Genomic DNA, 16,164 nt, shown 5'->3' on the forward strand with positions numbered 1-16,164 from the left:
ATTGGCTCCCAAGGTGGAGTATATATCTCTTTTTTCCAGCATTAAAGCAATGTAAATTCCCATTTTAAGGCTTTGTTTTGTAGTTAGAGATACTAGCATTTAAAAATTTGCAATCACAAAAAAATGCAATCATCAGTGCTTATGCTAAATACATATTTTTGTCAACTAAATTTCGCTAGGTGTAAGTTCTATTCAGTACATCTAATTTTTATTTGTTTTTTCCGTAATTATAATATCGAGTAGCTATCTTGAATTTTAGCATCACGTATTACGGTGATGTAATATAATATGTTGTTTTTTTAATGCTGAAAAAACTTAGTTAAAATGATTGTAAATTTTTAATCAATGCTTCTTTTTTCCTTTCAGGAATTAAGGATAAAGCTAGGCCACAAACTTCAGTTGTGTGACCTTTTAATAAAACCTGTTCAGCGAATAATGAAGTACCAGCTTCTTTTGAGGGACATATGTAAGTATACAGAGAGGGCTGGGTTAAAGCCGGAGTTGGAATCCTTGCAGCAGGCATCAAGAGTAATGCAAGTTGTACCCAAAGCAGCAAATGACATGATGGACGTTGGTCGTCTTCAGGGATTTGATGTAAGTGCATATTTTTGTGTGATATATTTGCTTCATTTTTCTTTTACTTTGCCTATTTTCTCTCACTTGCCAATGAAGGTGATATTAGTAGGAGTGTATTGCAGTGAGTGTGAAGTGAATTGAATTTTGGTGCCCCCTGTGTTTCCTCTATTTATATTACTATTACTTTATGATATCTATGGTCTTCCGGGAAAATTTTTCGTTGTAATCTACTGTGAAGTGAAAACTTATAACTTAGTTATAATTTTTCACTTCATAGTTTATTCAGAGGTATAAAATTGAGTAGAAACCATACATATATCAAAGATTTGAATAGGTGTTGATAAACTGTCAGAGGCATGTGCAATTGGCTTTCCACTACGTGATAGGGTATTGCATAAAAAGGAGAACAGGTAATGGGTATTAATAATTACCTAAATTATTGTGTTCAAATTCTTAACATAGTTTCTTGCAAGACTTAAAATTCAGATGAATTTTAATCAACAAAGGGCCATCATTGTATGAAATTAACAGTCAATAAGATTTTACAAAGCTAATTAAATTCTTGATGTGATATTTATTAGTTTGTATGGTTTCCTTCAAAGAAAATGGTGGAAAAGGAGCTATTTTTGGCTAATCTCAAGAATCTATAAAATTATTGAGACTACTTATTTGACTGTGATAGTTTCCAGTAGGGATATGTCATTTTAAGTTCATCTACAAATGTTTAATTTAGTGTACAAGTGTTGTTACGTAAAATTTTAATGGATGATGTACTATATGTAGTAAAGTATTATCATGACATTAATGTGTTATTATGTGATATGTTTATCATTCCTTTGAGGAAAGATCTTTTACCTTTTTTAAGGTTTAATCAGTCATACCTTCTAAGTATTTACATCATTTAGAACGTTTCAAGTAATGTTCAAATTCAATTTAACTTAAATTTTTTTCTGAGGGAGACTTTTCTCGCAAGAATAAAATAAAATCACGTTTTCTTTTTAATTGTATAAATACAGCAGGTTGTTTACGACTGTCATCATTTTCTTGGACTCAACTTTCATTTCTTTCTGTCGTAACACTCCTCGTCTTTCACTCCTCTCGTTTCCATTGCTCTCTGTATTCCCAGTCTCCAATTCACTCTTGGTATTCCTCTTGATAGTTTTCTGGAGGTCTCCAAACCAATGTTTGCTTAGGCTGTTTGGTATTATCAATCCTGTTAGCATGGCCAAACTAGGGTAGTCGATTCCTTTCCACCTTGTTGACTCCATCTTTTTCCAACTCTATCATCTTATCATTTCTAACTTTATCCAGTCTACACTTTAAGCACCTCCTTCTCATGTGATATCTCTGTTGTCAATAACCAAATTCTCTTTCTTTCCTTAATGTCCAATTCTTCTGCTTCATATATTGTCAAACTTTCTATGTACTATTTTTTCATAATAGGTTCTTACTTTAGATTTTCTTCCAATTTGTTGGTTGCAGAAAATAGAAGGTTTTTATGATGGTTCTCCCCTTTGTAATTGTATTGTTGATCTCTAGGTTACTACAGCTGCTTTCATCCAATGTCACTTGTATTTAGTTTGCTGTGGTTACTACATACCTTTAGACACTCATTTTCTATTTGTTGATCTGGTATTTCATCTCTTCCAATAACCAAGTATTCTGTCTTGTTTTTGTCAATAATGCTCATATACATCCTTAAGTTGCCTAATCATGTAGTTCAGGTCATCTTTATCTTCTGAAATCGGAATTTGGTCATAGTGGGTATCACTGCTTTTCCCCAGTAATTTTTCGGATTTTTCCCGGAATCTTTTTTAAGTATTGTAGTAACCTAAGAGCTTCTCCATTGCATAGTGAGGGGTTCTCCATTTAAGCGTGTTGAGCACAAAATATGTTAATTTATTACTTCCCATGATGTTATTTTATTTATTATTTTCTTTTTTAATAGTAGTGATAATAATAAGTAGAATACACTATCATTAGCCCTTTCACTCTTACGAATTGTGCTGTAGCAGTGTAGGATTTTTTTTACATTTTCTTTCTTTTTTATTATTGATAAGATTGAAATGTCTGTCTCTTCTAATCATTTCATTGTTGACCTCCTGCTGTTTATTTCCAATCACTTTTGTATTCCTTATTCCGATATTCATGTTCCTTTTCTGTTGCTTTTGTTGATACCTAATTCTCCATCTGGCTTTGTTCAGAGGCTGTGTGCCGAGTTTTTTCTTCTTGTAATTGTTTTACATAAGTGCAGTGCTGGTCCATTGTATTACCCCCCTTCCTTGTTTTTATCTGATCCTGCATCCCACTCGGTTTTTTTTTATCGGTCAATTAAAATAATTTGAAATTCTTAGGCCTGTAAAGTAGTGATTGTAGAATCAGCCAATTAATCTTTGAATTGACTTGTTTCTAATTTACTCCTACATTTTTCTCAACAGGGTAAAATCACCGCTCAAGGGAAATTACTTTTACATGGCCCTCTTATCTGTTATGAAAGTTCATCTGGAACTAACATTAAGGGAAAAGAACTTCAAGTATTTTTGTTTGAACAAAACATCATTTTTAGTGAAGCTGTTGGAAAGAAGACCCAGTTTATTAATCCAGTGTACATTTACAAGGCTCATATTCAGGTATGTTTTCGAAATCCTTAAAATTTTCATGATGATTATTTGTTTTGCTGGTGAATATCGGTTTAGGTTCCGGTGTCGATAGTTGGACTAGCATGAGTAAATTATCAGAAAAACTTTTTATTTTAAGAGAGTGAATCCTGACATTATCTTTTTGCATATTCCAAATGATTTAAACTATTTAAGTAGCTCTTTTTTCAAATTGATATTGAAGGAGTAAAGTCGTGCTCCAATGTCATGAACCCTGTTAGCATGGGTTATCTTTATGCATGTCATCAATAGTATGACAATAACTAAGACATGAAAATGAAACGAATGTGTACAAAATATTTGTGGAAAATATTAATGTGTAGTTTTTATGCCTCAATTTTATTTTTATTCTTAAAATTGGCCAAATATATCATTATAGTGGGAAAGAATTTGTAATAGCTGAGTCATCCTTGGATTTCTTTTCTTGTGTATGGCAATTTCACGTTTTAATGCATAAGAATCTACTGCGGTGGAGCTTTTGTTATCTATCCTGGTGAATGGGAAGGCTTAAATGCATAATCAAAATAAATAATCCCATCACTTACGCAGAAAATTTTTCCATGGTTCTTAAGCTTTCTATGAATTTATTGTATGCAATCCATTGAAAATAAAACTAGTTTTTTATGGTGGGGAAGTGTTGGAAAGGGAGAGTAGAGAAATGTGTAAAATTTGTGGAAGGGTAGGGGTATTTGGGGAGGATAAACTAGAGAAGTGATAAGTGAATCTTATGGAATGAATGGTACTTAAGGATCTGATACAATCATAGTTACGTATGTCCTTTTTATGAGCATTAAAATTTAATTGAAACTTTCAGTATAATTAATTCATTAATATTGTTCTTGCTAATTCAGGTTATTGTTCAGAATACCAATGCTGTTAGTTTTAATGGAAATTTGTGTTTTACATCTTCTGGAATTTGATACTTCAACAAAGAGAATTATCTCTATTGCTTTTCTAGGAGGAATTCTTAAAATTCAGTTTAATGTTGAGTATTTCATAATACTATCTGGAGAAAAATCCTTGTAAAAAATATTAATGTTAGATATATGATTTTTCTCCTTGTGCTGTCATGGTTTAACAAGAATTTTTCATCATTTCAGGTTAACAAAATGATTTTGGAGGAAGACTGTGATGACGGAGAATCCTACAAATTTGTGATTAGGTCAACTGACCCACTGAAGCCTAGGTTAGTGTTTGTTTGCCAGGGAGCATCAAAAGAGAGTAGGGACGAGTGGGTTGCCACAATACGCAACATATTACAGACTCAGAAGGACTTTCTCAAGGCTATTCAGTATCCTATTGCTTACCAAAAAGAACTAACAAAAGAAGTGTGATCAATTTTGTTCTTTTTTTAAATTGAAGCAAATTTTTCTGAGCGCTTCTTGGTCCAGCTTTCACACAGCTTCTGATAATTGGTTCCTCTAGCATTGGATCACTTGTTTTGTGGTTCATGGGTTTTCAGTATTTTTGTGAGGATGCTTTGAGCAAGCCTCGTCCATCTCCTTATCATACTTTTTTAGTATGAGATACAATGCAATAGTGTACCCAAAGAATTGACGAGAGGTTTTATCACCTGAAGGAAGCAATACCATTCCGGCCTCAGTTGTGTTGGGATAACACTTCCAGGCATTGTGAGAAGAATGTGGTTGATGGATGAAAGGAAGGTTGATTCCTCTGCAAAATCTTAACCAAGGGATTACATGCCAGAGAGGATTTTTGTTGTGATACCGACAAAAAAGAAAAAAAACACCTGACTGTGTCAGCCAAATTTTATTTTTGGCATAAGCTGTGCTGAGATCGGTCACCTGTGCACAGTCATCAATATATTTGTTTTGGTGGCATGGGTTGCCGCCTAAATAATGGGTTGCAGCAACCTTGTGGAATGCCAGCGTGACATGACTCACCCATGGGGCAACCAATCGACTTGTTTCATATGAAGCAATGTCTTTGTCCATGGGACCCTGAGAATATGGATGACAATTCATTTTTTAAAAAAGTCATGAAATCAAGTTCTTATCTTTCTCTCCAAATGGATATAGAGCCAAATAGACCTGAGCTCCTTGCAGCCTTGCTTCACAGCCCGCTCAACATTTGTAGTGCTCACTGGAAAAAAATCCATAGTCTTTGTAAGCTTTTGGCTGTTTTGAAGTCTTCATCGAGGAAAACTGTTGTGAAGTTTTCTTGTTTGTGGACTGGTAATCTTTGCTGCCTGAACTCCGAACATTTTGTGTTTTATGAGTGCTGCTTTCATTAAACTGAGAGGTTACCTTGGTGGTTATACCTGAGAGAGCAGGATCCTTCTTAGGCTTGCATTCTGTGTGCCATGTCCCAATAAGAAGCGTGATTTGATGTTGGCTTGTGTGTGTGCTTTCAACTCAGTTGATAGCGAATGAAATGAGAATAAGCATCATGTATTGGCACCGCTTTGTTTTGTCTTTGATGAGAGACGTTGTTATTTTAAATAATAAATTATTAGGCTCAGCCAGGGGGCCTTCTTGTTGCCCTGGAGGAATGTATATAAAAATCTTGAAAATGAATTGCTGCAACTTGGTGACTTTTTAACTTTATATCATTGCCTGTTGTGATTGTTTCATACTCTGGACTACATGATAAATGATTGCTAAAGATCATTTACATTAATATCAATAAGGAAAAATTAAACTGTTTGTACAGTAAGAAATTTGGATTTGCAAATTGCAAGAAACCAGGGTTTACTATATCTTTTCTGCAAAAATTTACTATATTCTTGGACCATTATTTTCTGGGTATGTGGTACTGTTGAAAGTTTTTATATGATTGAACTGTTATTTGACATTGCATCGGTAAAGGCAATTACCACGCAATCAGTTCTCCAGAATGGTTACTGTTCCTCAAATCCACATTACTATTTAGTTTTTTATGGTCTAGCATTAGTTTTAATGCCATTTAGTCTTTCATGATTGACAATATTTAACTTAAAGTTTTACCTTTGTTAATCAGTCAACAACATGATGGTTGATGTGGTTAATTGTTTTTTTTATTCTTGCATTCCTTTTTGTTCTGAATGAAAATAAGACATTGAAGCAGCATCATAATCAGAGGGAGTTCGAGGATTCTTCCTGTCTTTGACTGGCACCATTATCTGTTAAATATATCTTTGCGAGTGTAGGCAAAAGGATACAAGTCTCACTAAATCTTAACTTCATTCTGGATGCGCTGATAAAGAGGCATAATTATACTGTGAAGAGGGAGGGTAATTATTAGCAAACCAATTAGTTTAATGTCATCAGCTTACACAGAAGAGAGAAAGCAGCTGTGCCTATGCTTAGGATCGGACTACCTAGGTAACAAATGTTTTCAGCTTGGGATTATAATGCTGATGGCCTGGAGAGCCACACGGTTCTGTCCTCATATTGGTTACTCTCCTTCCATGCGTACTGGTCAAACCTTTATCGCCTCTGCTTGCAAAGATAAATTTGGCAGGCTATAGTGTGTTACTTTTTGTTGAATTTCCCTAATGGTAAGCAAATAGTGGCACAGCCTTCACATTTTTATCGTAAAATTTGAAAGGATATCGAATTCGTAAACTGGCATAATTTTTAATGTACTGTGAAAGTTATCATTATATCATTTGAAGAATACTGACATGGAAGACATACTGACATCGATCCAAGCAAATTTTACTCTCTTCTATGTGCTGGTCTGCCCTTGTCAGTGCTTAACAAATTAATTCTCAGTTCATGTTTTTATAGTTGTGTAACTTGTCATAATTCATCAACATTTATTGTATTTGCATGATCATTCCAATAATCATTGGAAGAATGAAGATGCATCATTATCATTTGGGGTATGTTGTATTTTTGTTTCACGAACTTGAAATCATTTGATTGTGTTTACTTAGTGTTTTATCTGTACATTGTCATCTAAATCATGGAGGTTCATCTTTGTATAATTTAAAAAAAAAAACTTTGTTGGCCAAAGAAAGGTAGTTTTAATTAATGGCTGCTGTGATTGAGTTAATATCAAAGCCATCTGGAAAAATGATGTAATCCAGAATATGATTATCACTTAGCATGCTGACCACTTTTCTCTTTTGTGAAAAGTACATAAAAATTTTCCCCATTGTATAAAATTGTGATCCTTAATGGACATGGCTTGACATGAAACAAAATCCAATACTCTGCAGACCTAGTCCGTGTGTTATAAAAGACACATCTGTGTTGTACATAAGTATGTATGTTTGTACATAAAATAAAGGAAATTTTTTTGATAGAATAACATAGTCATTTTATTTTTGATCTCAAGTGTCAACCAATGGGTAACACTAAGTACTTCCCTTGAAAAACTAGCCGATATAAAAATCACAACAGTGTTATTGATATGTGAAGGGAGGTAGGAGGGAGGACATTAATCTGCAACTACATATTGGAAAAAAACTTATGTCTCATAAGTGCCTCTCATAGGCTTGAGAGCATCTATGTATGAATTCTGGAGGTGCAATAGTTATGTACTTGAACATTTTAAATTTAACATTGTGCCAGTTAGGGTATCACTGATACTAGATGAAGACCTCCCAGCTCGCACATTATAATTCATTGAGATAAGGTGAAAGGAAGACGCTTATAAAGTAAGCTTGCTATGGGTTTCTTATGGCCAGGCCGACAAACATCCAGAGTAATGACAAAATGGAGGCCGAAGTTTCAGCACTTCCGTGGATGCTGTTATTATCCCATCATTTCATAGTATTCATTAAGGCATCTATGTATAAGAATAATGTTTTTATTCTTGACACTTCTATATAATGAGGAGAAGTAACATCATACGGCCATAATTTGAAAATCATTCACATTTATGAAATGATAGCTAAACAACAGTCGTAAGAAAAACACATACATAATTTCACAATAATAGCAATGTAGAATAATATAAAACATTCGTAAGGAATCTCTATCTCTAGTATTCATCGGGTTATCAGACCATAAATTAAAATTCGTAAATGTTCCATTGTGTGGGCCTTGAATAATTTCAGTTTTTTCATGCATGCACCAGCTAAGTTTTTCTATAAAATTGGATTTTAAACTGGTAACTGCGCCTCTATCACTCATCAATTACTGTGGTGTAATGGTTAGTGAATAGAGCTGCGGATGTGAATTTCATACGTTCGGTTCTCCCTGGCATTATTTTTTTCTTCTTTCCACCACAAGGATGAAGTACTTGTATAATGCTTGGTATCTTCACCAGCCAGTCGCTTGGAGTTGTTAATTCTTTTCTATGTACGGGAAAATCTGTTATCAGTTGTTAAGCTCTCATTAAGACTCGCTGAATTTCACCGGTAGGCTTTAAATTCATGTTGGGATGAGCAGCGTAGCATGTGTAGTATGCTGTTCAGCCGCCTTTGGTGCTCCAACAGAAGCAACTTACGATGTCTGAGGATATTTGACAGCATTCCTTACCTATTCTTCCCTAAAATCTTACCCTTGTCTTATATAAGCCCTTTAGGTTACAATAAGCAGCTTATCAATTTTTTCCATAAGAAACGGATAACTCTCTTACTTTGTGCTATCTGGGCTGATGATTGAAATCTTTAAATATTTTTGTTTATGCTCTGTGTCACACTACAATGCTGAATACTAGGAAAGTTTCATGGGAAAACTTTTTACTGCTATAAATTCTATCAAGGATCCAGGATTTTTTACTGGTGGGGGCATTAGGGTCTGACAGGTAAACGGTAATCTCATATTTGGGATTAAAACTATTCTACGAAATATAATCTTAATTTTTGTATAAAAGTTAATAATATGTAAATATTTATAACTTTCATGTTAAAATATAACATTTATTAATGTTTATATTAAAAATCACGTGCCCCCTCCCCCTGAATCCACCTATGAAATTTATTGTAGTCTCCATCATATATCAACAATCCTAAGGGTAGTTGGATACTGCTCGCCATTCTATTCTCCCATCAGCTAGCCTTTTCTTGTGATGTAGGCATTTCTTCGCTTTTAAATACATTAATAATCTGTCCATGTAACTCATTCAGGGCCATCCTTCGCCCTTGTCCACATCCACCGGTCCTTTATCCGTTTCTAACCCAGAGATGTTTCTGGGAGAAATCAAATTTCAAGATTTTTCATTTTGAAAACTTGAAAATTTTACTCTAAATGATAATTATCATGGCAGCTAAATATTTCGTCATTAAAATTTACATTACAAAATAATATTTAGTATAGATATCCCCGAAATAGAGCTGAAAGTTTGAACACGTTTGATGATGCTTAGAAGCAACATGGGGTTTTAAAGGGTTAAGGAAGACCTTCCTCAGGCCACCATGTCTCATGATGTGGCTGACTACTATATGTTGTAGTAGCTGATTGTTACCTTGCTGCTATGCTTGTATTTTTAGGTGTGAGTAGACTCTTCTTTTTGTAGAAGACCCTCTTCAACGGTGTTATTCTACTACATACTTCTTTCTTGCTTCTTTCATCACAGGTTATTTGGCATCTTAGGTTAAAGAAGTCATTCACCCCTTCAAAGTAGGTTTTCCTAGTTAATTGTTTTGTCTCCTCTCTTCTGCTGCAAACTGATATCTTAGTTTTCTTCTCATTGATTTTAGGCTGATATCTGGCCTTTGTCCTTTCCATATAAATCAGAGACTATGAGAAAAATTAATACACTACATGATGGTATGTGAGCAAGCAAGGACATTTAAACTCACACTGAAAGATGTAAATGCTTAGCCTGCATTTCCAGGATGCAGATTGATGCATATTCGTTCCAATAAGTAATACCAAAATTATTCCATCCACTCTCTTATTTGCATTGTGCACTACGACAGCCCAATCAATAATTTTGATAGTAATCATAAGCATCCATATTATCTGCTCATTATTCAATATGTACTTCGAAATTTTAATCTCAGAGTCATTTTTATGAGGAGCAGATATAAGGTTTGTTTCTAATTATCATCACTCTGACCAGTGGTGTCTTTCACCTTCAAGACATATATAATTCTTTGATTTACAAGATATATTCAAAATAATATCATTAATATTGTTCACATAGCACGAAATGTGAAAGTAATGGGATATTGTTTGATGAACATACTAAAAATGAGCTGTGAGACACTGTATATTTATCAAATATAGCACAGGGCACATAAGGGCATATAAATAAGGGCACAAAGAATTATACCCAGTAAAATAATCTTCCTTCTGAAAGTACTCCCATATTTAGTGCTGGCAATTTGAAAGTCTAGTTCCTATCGCTCTCAATAACATATTTTAATCAAATCTGTGGTCCTTACATGTTCCATGATGATTCCGCCAAAACTTAATATCGCAAAGAAAATGATTATTCATTACTTCCTGGCTCATAATATAATTTCCTTTAAACCATGTTGTGAAGGTTGTTCAATATGTTAAACATTAGTGTATAGGTGTCATCATATTACTTCGATACAGTAAAATATTATTTACTGACATCATGTTAGACCAATATATAATTGAAACAGAATTTTGGCCTAATTTTACTCTCTCCAAGAATTAAAACAAACATTTTCTTAAATTGATATTGAAAACTTAGTTTTGGCTTGCATTCTGTGTTCTTTATTACTAGTTTTGTTTCCCCTTTTTACTCACTACTTATTTTTATAATAACATCCTTCTTATTAAAACAATAAAAATACTTGTAACGTAGTGCTTATTAAGCATGAATAAGAGTTCAAGTTCTGCAGTTTATTATGTGCAGTTAAGAGAAGTGGTCACGATATCATTTCATGGAAACGTCGTAAAATAACATGTGTCATCAAATAAAATCAATGTGGTTAATCTATTGCTTCATTACTCCAAAAATGACGAGCACATCCTTCCATCGACTTTCTCCAGCCGAGTTGGAGGTTCCTCCCCTTCGTGGTCAAATTATCATTCAATAATGCAGAAATAGACTTGACAAGTAATTTGTAAAATAACAAGAGCCAATTTTTTTTCAAACAAATGCCCAGGTGAAAACAAACTCCCAAATGAAAACGAGTGCCCAGACGAACAGTTTGATAGTTCAACTGTTCATTTTTGTGTGGGCATTCACCGCTTGTCCTGGCTTGAAGCAAAATGAAGGGATATTGGAGCAAACAAAGGGGAGGGGTGTGGTGGTCTATGATGCAGCTTCAGCAGTCTTCGGTCCTCATAACTGGCATCTGTTGTAACCACAATGCACTGAAGTCAGCTAGTGTTTGAGCTTTAATTCAAAATACCTCTTGGTGAGTGTACCTACTGGCTTGAATATGGAGCAGTGCAGACATGATTAGTGAAGAGGGAGTTACAGAGAACTGTTCATTTTCAAACTGGTTCACTTCACCGAACAGCTCATTTTCACATTTCAATTCTTTTTGACCCACCTCTACTGAGTGGTGATAGGCACTGAGTAAGTGAGTCACTACAAACATGTAACTCTGCAAAATTAGAGCAGAAGGATTTGTGAGTCACTTTTAAGGAGTTGCGACTCCCCCTCCTTCTTCGACTTTCTCCTCTTGCGGCATGCTGCAATTCACCTCTCCCACATGTGACTCTATTCCATGTGCTTCCACTACTTTCTGTTGTGGGGAGTTCAGTTTTTTCGGAATGCTTTTTTCTAAATCTTGCCAATTATCACTGAGATGCAAAATGAACTTTCCAAAAAATAAGTAACTCATATTTTGCTCTATATCAGTCATCTGAAGGATGCATCAATAAATCTTCATATACATAATTGATTAATTAGCAAAGTAGACCATGTGAGTACTTAATTCCAAGCTCTTTCCTCTACCTTACATTCCCATACCCTTTTCTCCATCGATTGCCCCTCCCTGTCGCTCCCCCTGTTTCCTTATCAACTCCCATCTCAATACCAAGACCATAACACCTTTACTTGGTCGAATGTTAGAGTGAGTTATCTGCAGCAAGGCTGATCTCAACAAAGAGTTACATTTGCCATCACTAGTCCTATGTTCAAATGCTGGGTGAAGCCTCCAAACTTTCCCTGTACAAAGTGAGAGGTGGCTCAGTGAAAGGAATTGGCACCCCTACCCTGAATATTCGAACATCATGTACCTTTGGCTTTGTCTGACGAGACATCTTCCCTTACCCATTCAAACCAATCTTTGCATTCATTCACTTAGAGGGTGAGATTTTACAGACAAAATATACCTTTAATATTATACTCAAATATTTATTTAGATTTTGGTGCCACTCTGTTTCTTTATCATGGTTTCCTTAATTGGCATATTTTACCTCTCTGTGTGATGTGGTACACTCTTTGTTTGTTGCCTAAGAGAAAAAAATATGATTTTACCTGGATATAAAAATGCTAGAAATATTTTTATTTAAAAAAAAAGGGATAAAATTAATTGGATAAGGGGCATTATTTACTTTCTAGCTGGAATTCAATGTGAGTACTACACTGTAGTTCCTTCATCTCAGTACTTAAGTGAATGAATAGCTTTCTGCTTCAAATTTTGAGCCCAACCACCATGAGGCCACCTTTTTAGGGCCACTCAGATTGAGAGGGTAAGGGGCAGTTTGCTTGGCACCCTGTTTTTAGAGGGGCCCCATGGGGTCTCAAAACTTTCTCTGAGTCATTGAAGGTGAGAGAAAGATATCAATGGAGAGAATCGCCCAAAGGATTGTCTAGCGATTTGATCGATGGATTTTTCTTCCTCATAGAATAATCCTCCAAAATCGCTAGAATAGTAATGGCTTTGCCTGGTTTCGCTATTTATTTGGGCCCTCTTCGCTTCTATAGCATTGAGGTGTTTTTCCCCGTCCCATCCCTTCCGAACCTATCCTACCCCAGAGGCATTGATGGGCTCCTATCACAGCGATGCCTCTTTCCTTTTTCCTTCCTCTCCAGCCCCTCCCTGGATGATCAGGGGTATGAGTCTCTGACTTTGTTCCCAGCCCAGGTGTGTTGTATCCCTGAAGGGCTCCCCTTGAGCCCTCATTCTCTGCCCAAAGGATTGTCCAACGATTTGATCTTTAGATTTTACTTATTTATAGTAAAATCTTCCAAAATTGTTGGCACAATAAAGTACGGTTTCGCTAGTTACCCTAGGGCCCTGGTTACTCTCGTAGCAGCAAGGGTAATCCCTATCCCACCCTTCCATACCTATTCCTCCCCCGAAGGTGTCGACGGGCTCCTGTAGTGGTGGTGCCTCCATCCTTTTTCCTTCCCATTCCACTCCCCTCCCAGGAAGAGTGGGCATATCAGTTGTATTACTGGGTCCCGGCTCCGGTGCATTGTATCCTTCGAAAAACCTCCCTTGGGTTCTCATTCTCTGCCCAAAGGATTCTGTGGAGGAATTGAAGGATTTTTTTTCTTCTCCGTATAAAAATCTTCCCCTTCCGTTGATACATAAAATTATGGTTTCATTAATGGTAGCCCTTGTCGTCTTAATGGCGGCGAGAGATTCTCCCATTCCAGTCCTTCCACCCCTACCCTTACCCCAGAGGCACTGGCAGGCTTCTTATCTCAGAGGCACTTCCTTTTTTTCCTTCTTCTCCACACCCTTCCTGAGGATGATTAGGCGAATATGTTTTTTGTACTTGGTTCCCAGCCCTTGTGTATTGTACCCTTTCAAAGACCCTCCCTGAGTCCTCATCCGCTGCCCTTAGCCCTTAAATTTCTCTTGGCAGCCCTCTCCCTAAGTACAAAGATGGTAACAATGACAACAACTTCCCTTTGGTAGAGCTGAAGCCACATCAAATTATTGGTAAGGAAGTAGGAGGGATTGTGGAAAGACGATTCACATTGTGGGGAGTTCATTTGGAGGGGCTACTCTTAAGACCATGTGTCCCAAACATTTTAGGGGGATTATACACTTCTGAAACTGCAAGGCCTTGCCATTTAGTGTGAGTTATTGGTATTTTTTGTGATCACCTCCTATTGCCGTCCTAACATTCTTCCTCTAAAAGCCTCTGAAACTTAGATCCATCTGTTCATTTTGCTGTTGCAGTCCTTTCTGCCTCAAACACGGCTCAAATAACTCACATCTCATTAAACTTACTTAAAGCTTTAGTGAAGGGGAAAGCCAAGACCAATTGAGCAGTACTTTAATTATCTGTATGTATGCAAAATCTCTCTCAGCATGGTCATGCGGCCTTATTATTTGGGGTTACACACATGGGCCTTCCCATACTGTTCACTACTGATGTGGTGCATGCTGTTCACTACAAAGGCTGCTTAAGTTTTAAAAACTCAAAATAGAGCATTTATAATGATTCCATGGCATCATCCAGATCTTGGTGAGGATGTTTAGATATTTGTAATTAGGTTCTTTGCGGAGACTGGTATTTTGAATGATTGGAGTATCTTAAACATGTGTCTTGGCACTTACACTTTTCTTGAACTGCAAAATGTGGCAACTTCATGTTCATCCTGCCTGTCACTTTCAGACAGGGATACTGTTTAAAAGGTATAAATGTCGACCTGTCCATCCTCAGTCTGGTGCCAAATTAGCTTAGCTTTGATGATCTTGTGTGAGCCACTTGTTTCCATGTGGGTTAGTCCATACCCCTGTCAAGTAGAATAATAGTATGTACTGATATTTATCTGGAGAGCACCAGTAGATCTAATTTTATTTCTCAGAGATTTAGTTGCATTGACCACACTCCAAGATTTACCGAATTGCTTAAGGCCTCCAAAGAGGCTCCTAATTTATTGGTTGCCTGAGTCACTTGACCTTAATCACAACAACTCACTAATCTGATCAGGTTTTGTTGCTATGTCTACTGCATCATCCTTCAAATCTTGTACACAATGTAACAAACCCATTGTCATGCCAAATTGCTATGAAAACAAACATGTACTGTTCGGCATTATATTTATTTTATCGACCAAGATTTCAGTATTACTGTCACTTTCATGGTAAACGATCATCTCATCTCAAAATCCTCACATATAATAGTTGCAGAACATTATGGTTGGGGAAAACTGACAGGGACCACAAGGCTCAGTAGAACTGTTGAGGGGTTGAGTTGTGATGTCAAGGGAATTTTCATTTTACCTGAGGCATAGAATATCAAAGTAAACATGAAAGAGAGGGGTAGAGAGATAATATTCATATCGGACACCTACACTCTCCTTTTTGCATTGAGATATGTGCCCTTGTGGGGACTACTGATGGCCAGCCTCAATAGGGCTGAGGAGGAGGGACTGTAATAATGAAATAATGTGATCATTCACGTACACCCAAAATCACTATTCATTAAAGCATTCAGATGATGCAAGGGAATGATAAGTTATGGCCAAGTAAATCATCCTCATTCAGCCACTCTTTCATAATTTTAAAATAAAAAATGGAAAATTGGCCAACCACTTTTTGTGAGTCGATGATGATAGCGATGCACTCTGCTATGAGAAAAGATTTGACATAGATGGTTAAGAGTAGAAATAACCAAAATGCAATTGGGATTGATTTCCAAGATAGAATACATTTGAGATTGCTTAACATAACAATAAATAGACAATACTTGATAGATGTTGGGCAAATCTTGTAGTCTCCCTGTGAGAAGCTGCTCCTAGTAGCTGGCATCATACTGGCTGCCATGGAAGAGAGAGAACCCTCAACAGGCAAAGGAGGGGAAGGAGTTCACACAGTGGAGGGGAAGATATTGTCTATCTTGGATTGCCTAGGAAGGCTTCATTGGTGGTGGTGTCGAAAAAGTTTATGCTAGTGGTGAAAAAAGAGGCTGCCACTTCTGAAACTACTGTAAATTAAACATAACAACACTCTTGGGAAGAATTTGTGTTCCACGGACAAATTCTAGTTCTCACAGACTTTGAATCTCTTGATCTGTTTGAGCCATGACAGTATTTGTCGTGAAACTGTTTGGCACATGTTGTTAGAGATTAAGCTCATTCACTCACCAAGAAACAACATTCATTAAAGGGAGGAATTACCCATAGGAGTCCAAACAAG

The 16,164-nt window shown here is 36.2% G+C and overlaps 1 protein-coding gene across 1 annotated transcript in view; it reads left to right on the plus strand.

Moving 5' to 3' along the window:
* LOC124167315 (triple functional domain protein) overlaps window positions 1-7,490 on the plus strand; it is a 352,896-nt gene extending 345,406 nt beyond the window's left edge. Inside the window, exons 38-40 of the mRNA XM_046545291.1 lie at window positions 367-594; window positions 3,015-3,206; window positions 4,334-7,490. Of these exons, the coding sequence (XP_046401247.1) occupies window positions 367-594; window positions 3,015-3,206; window positions 4,334-4,567 (654 nt within the window). The 3' untranslated portion in view covers window positions 4,568-7,490. The remainder of the gene's footprint in view (window positions 1-366; window positions 595-3,014; window positions 3,207-4,333) is intronic.
* The last annotated feature ends 8,674 nt before the right edge of the window (window positions 7,491-16,164 follow it).

Source organism: Ischnura elegans, chromosome 1 (genome assembly GCF_921293095.1).
Source record: "Ischnura elegans chromosome 1, ioIscEleg1.1, whole genome shotgun sequence".
Taxonomy (NCBI): domain Eukaryota; kingdom Metazoa; phylum Arthropoda; class Insecta; order Odonata; family Coenagrionidae; genus Ischnura; species Ischnura elegans.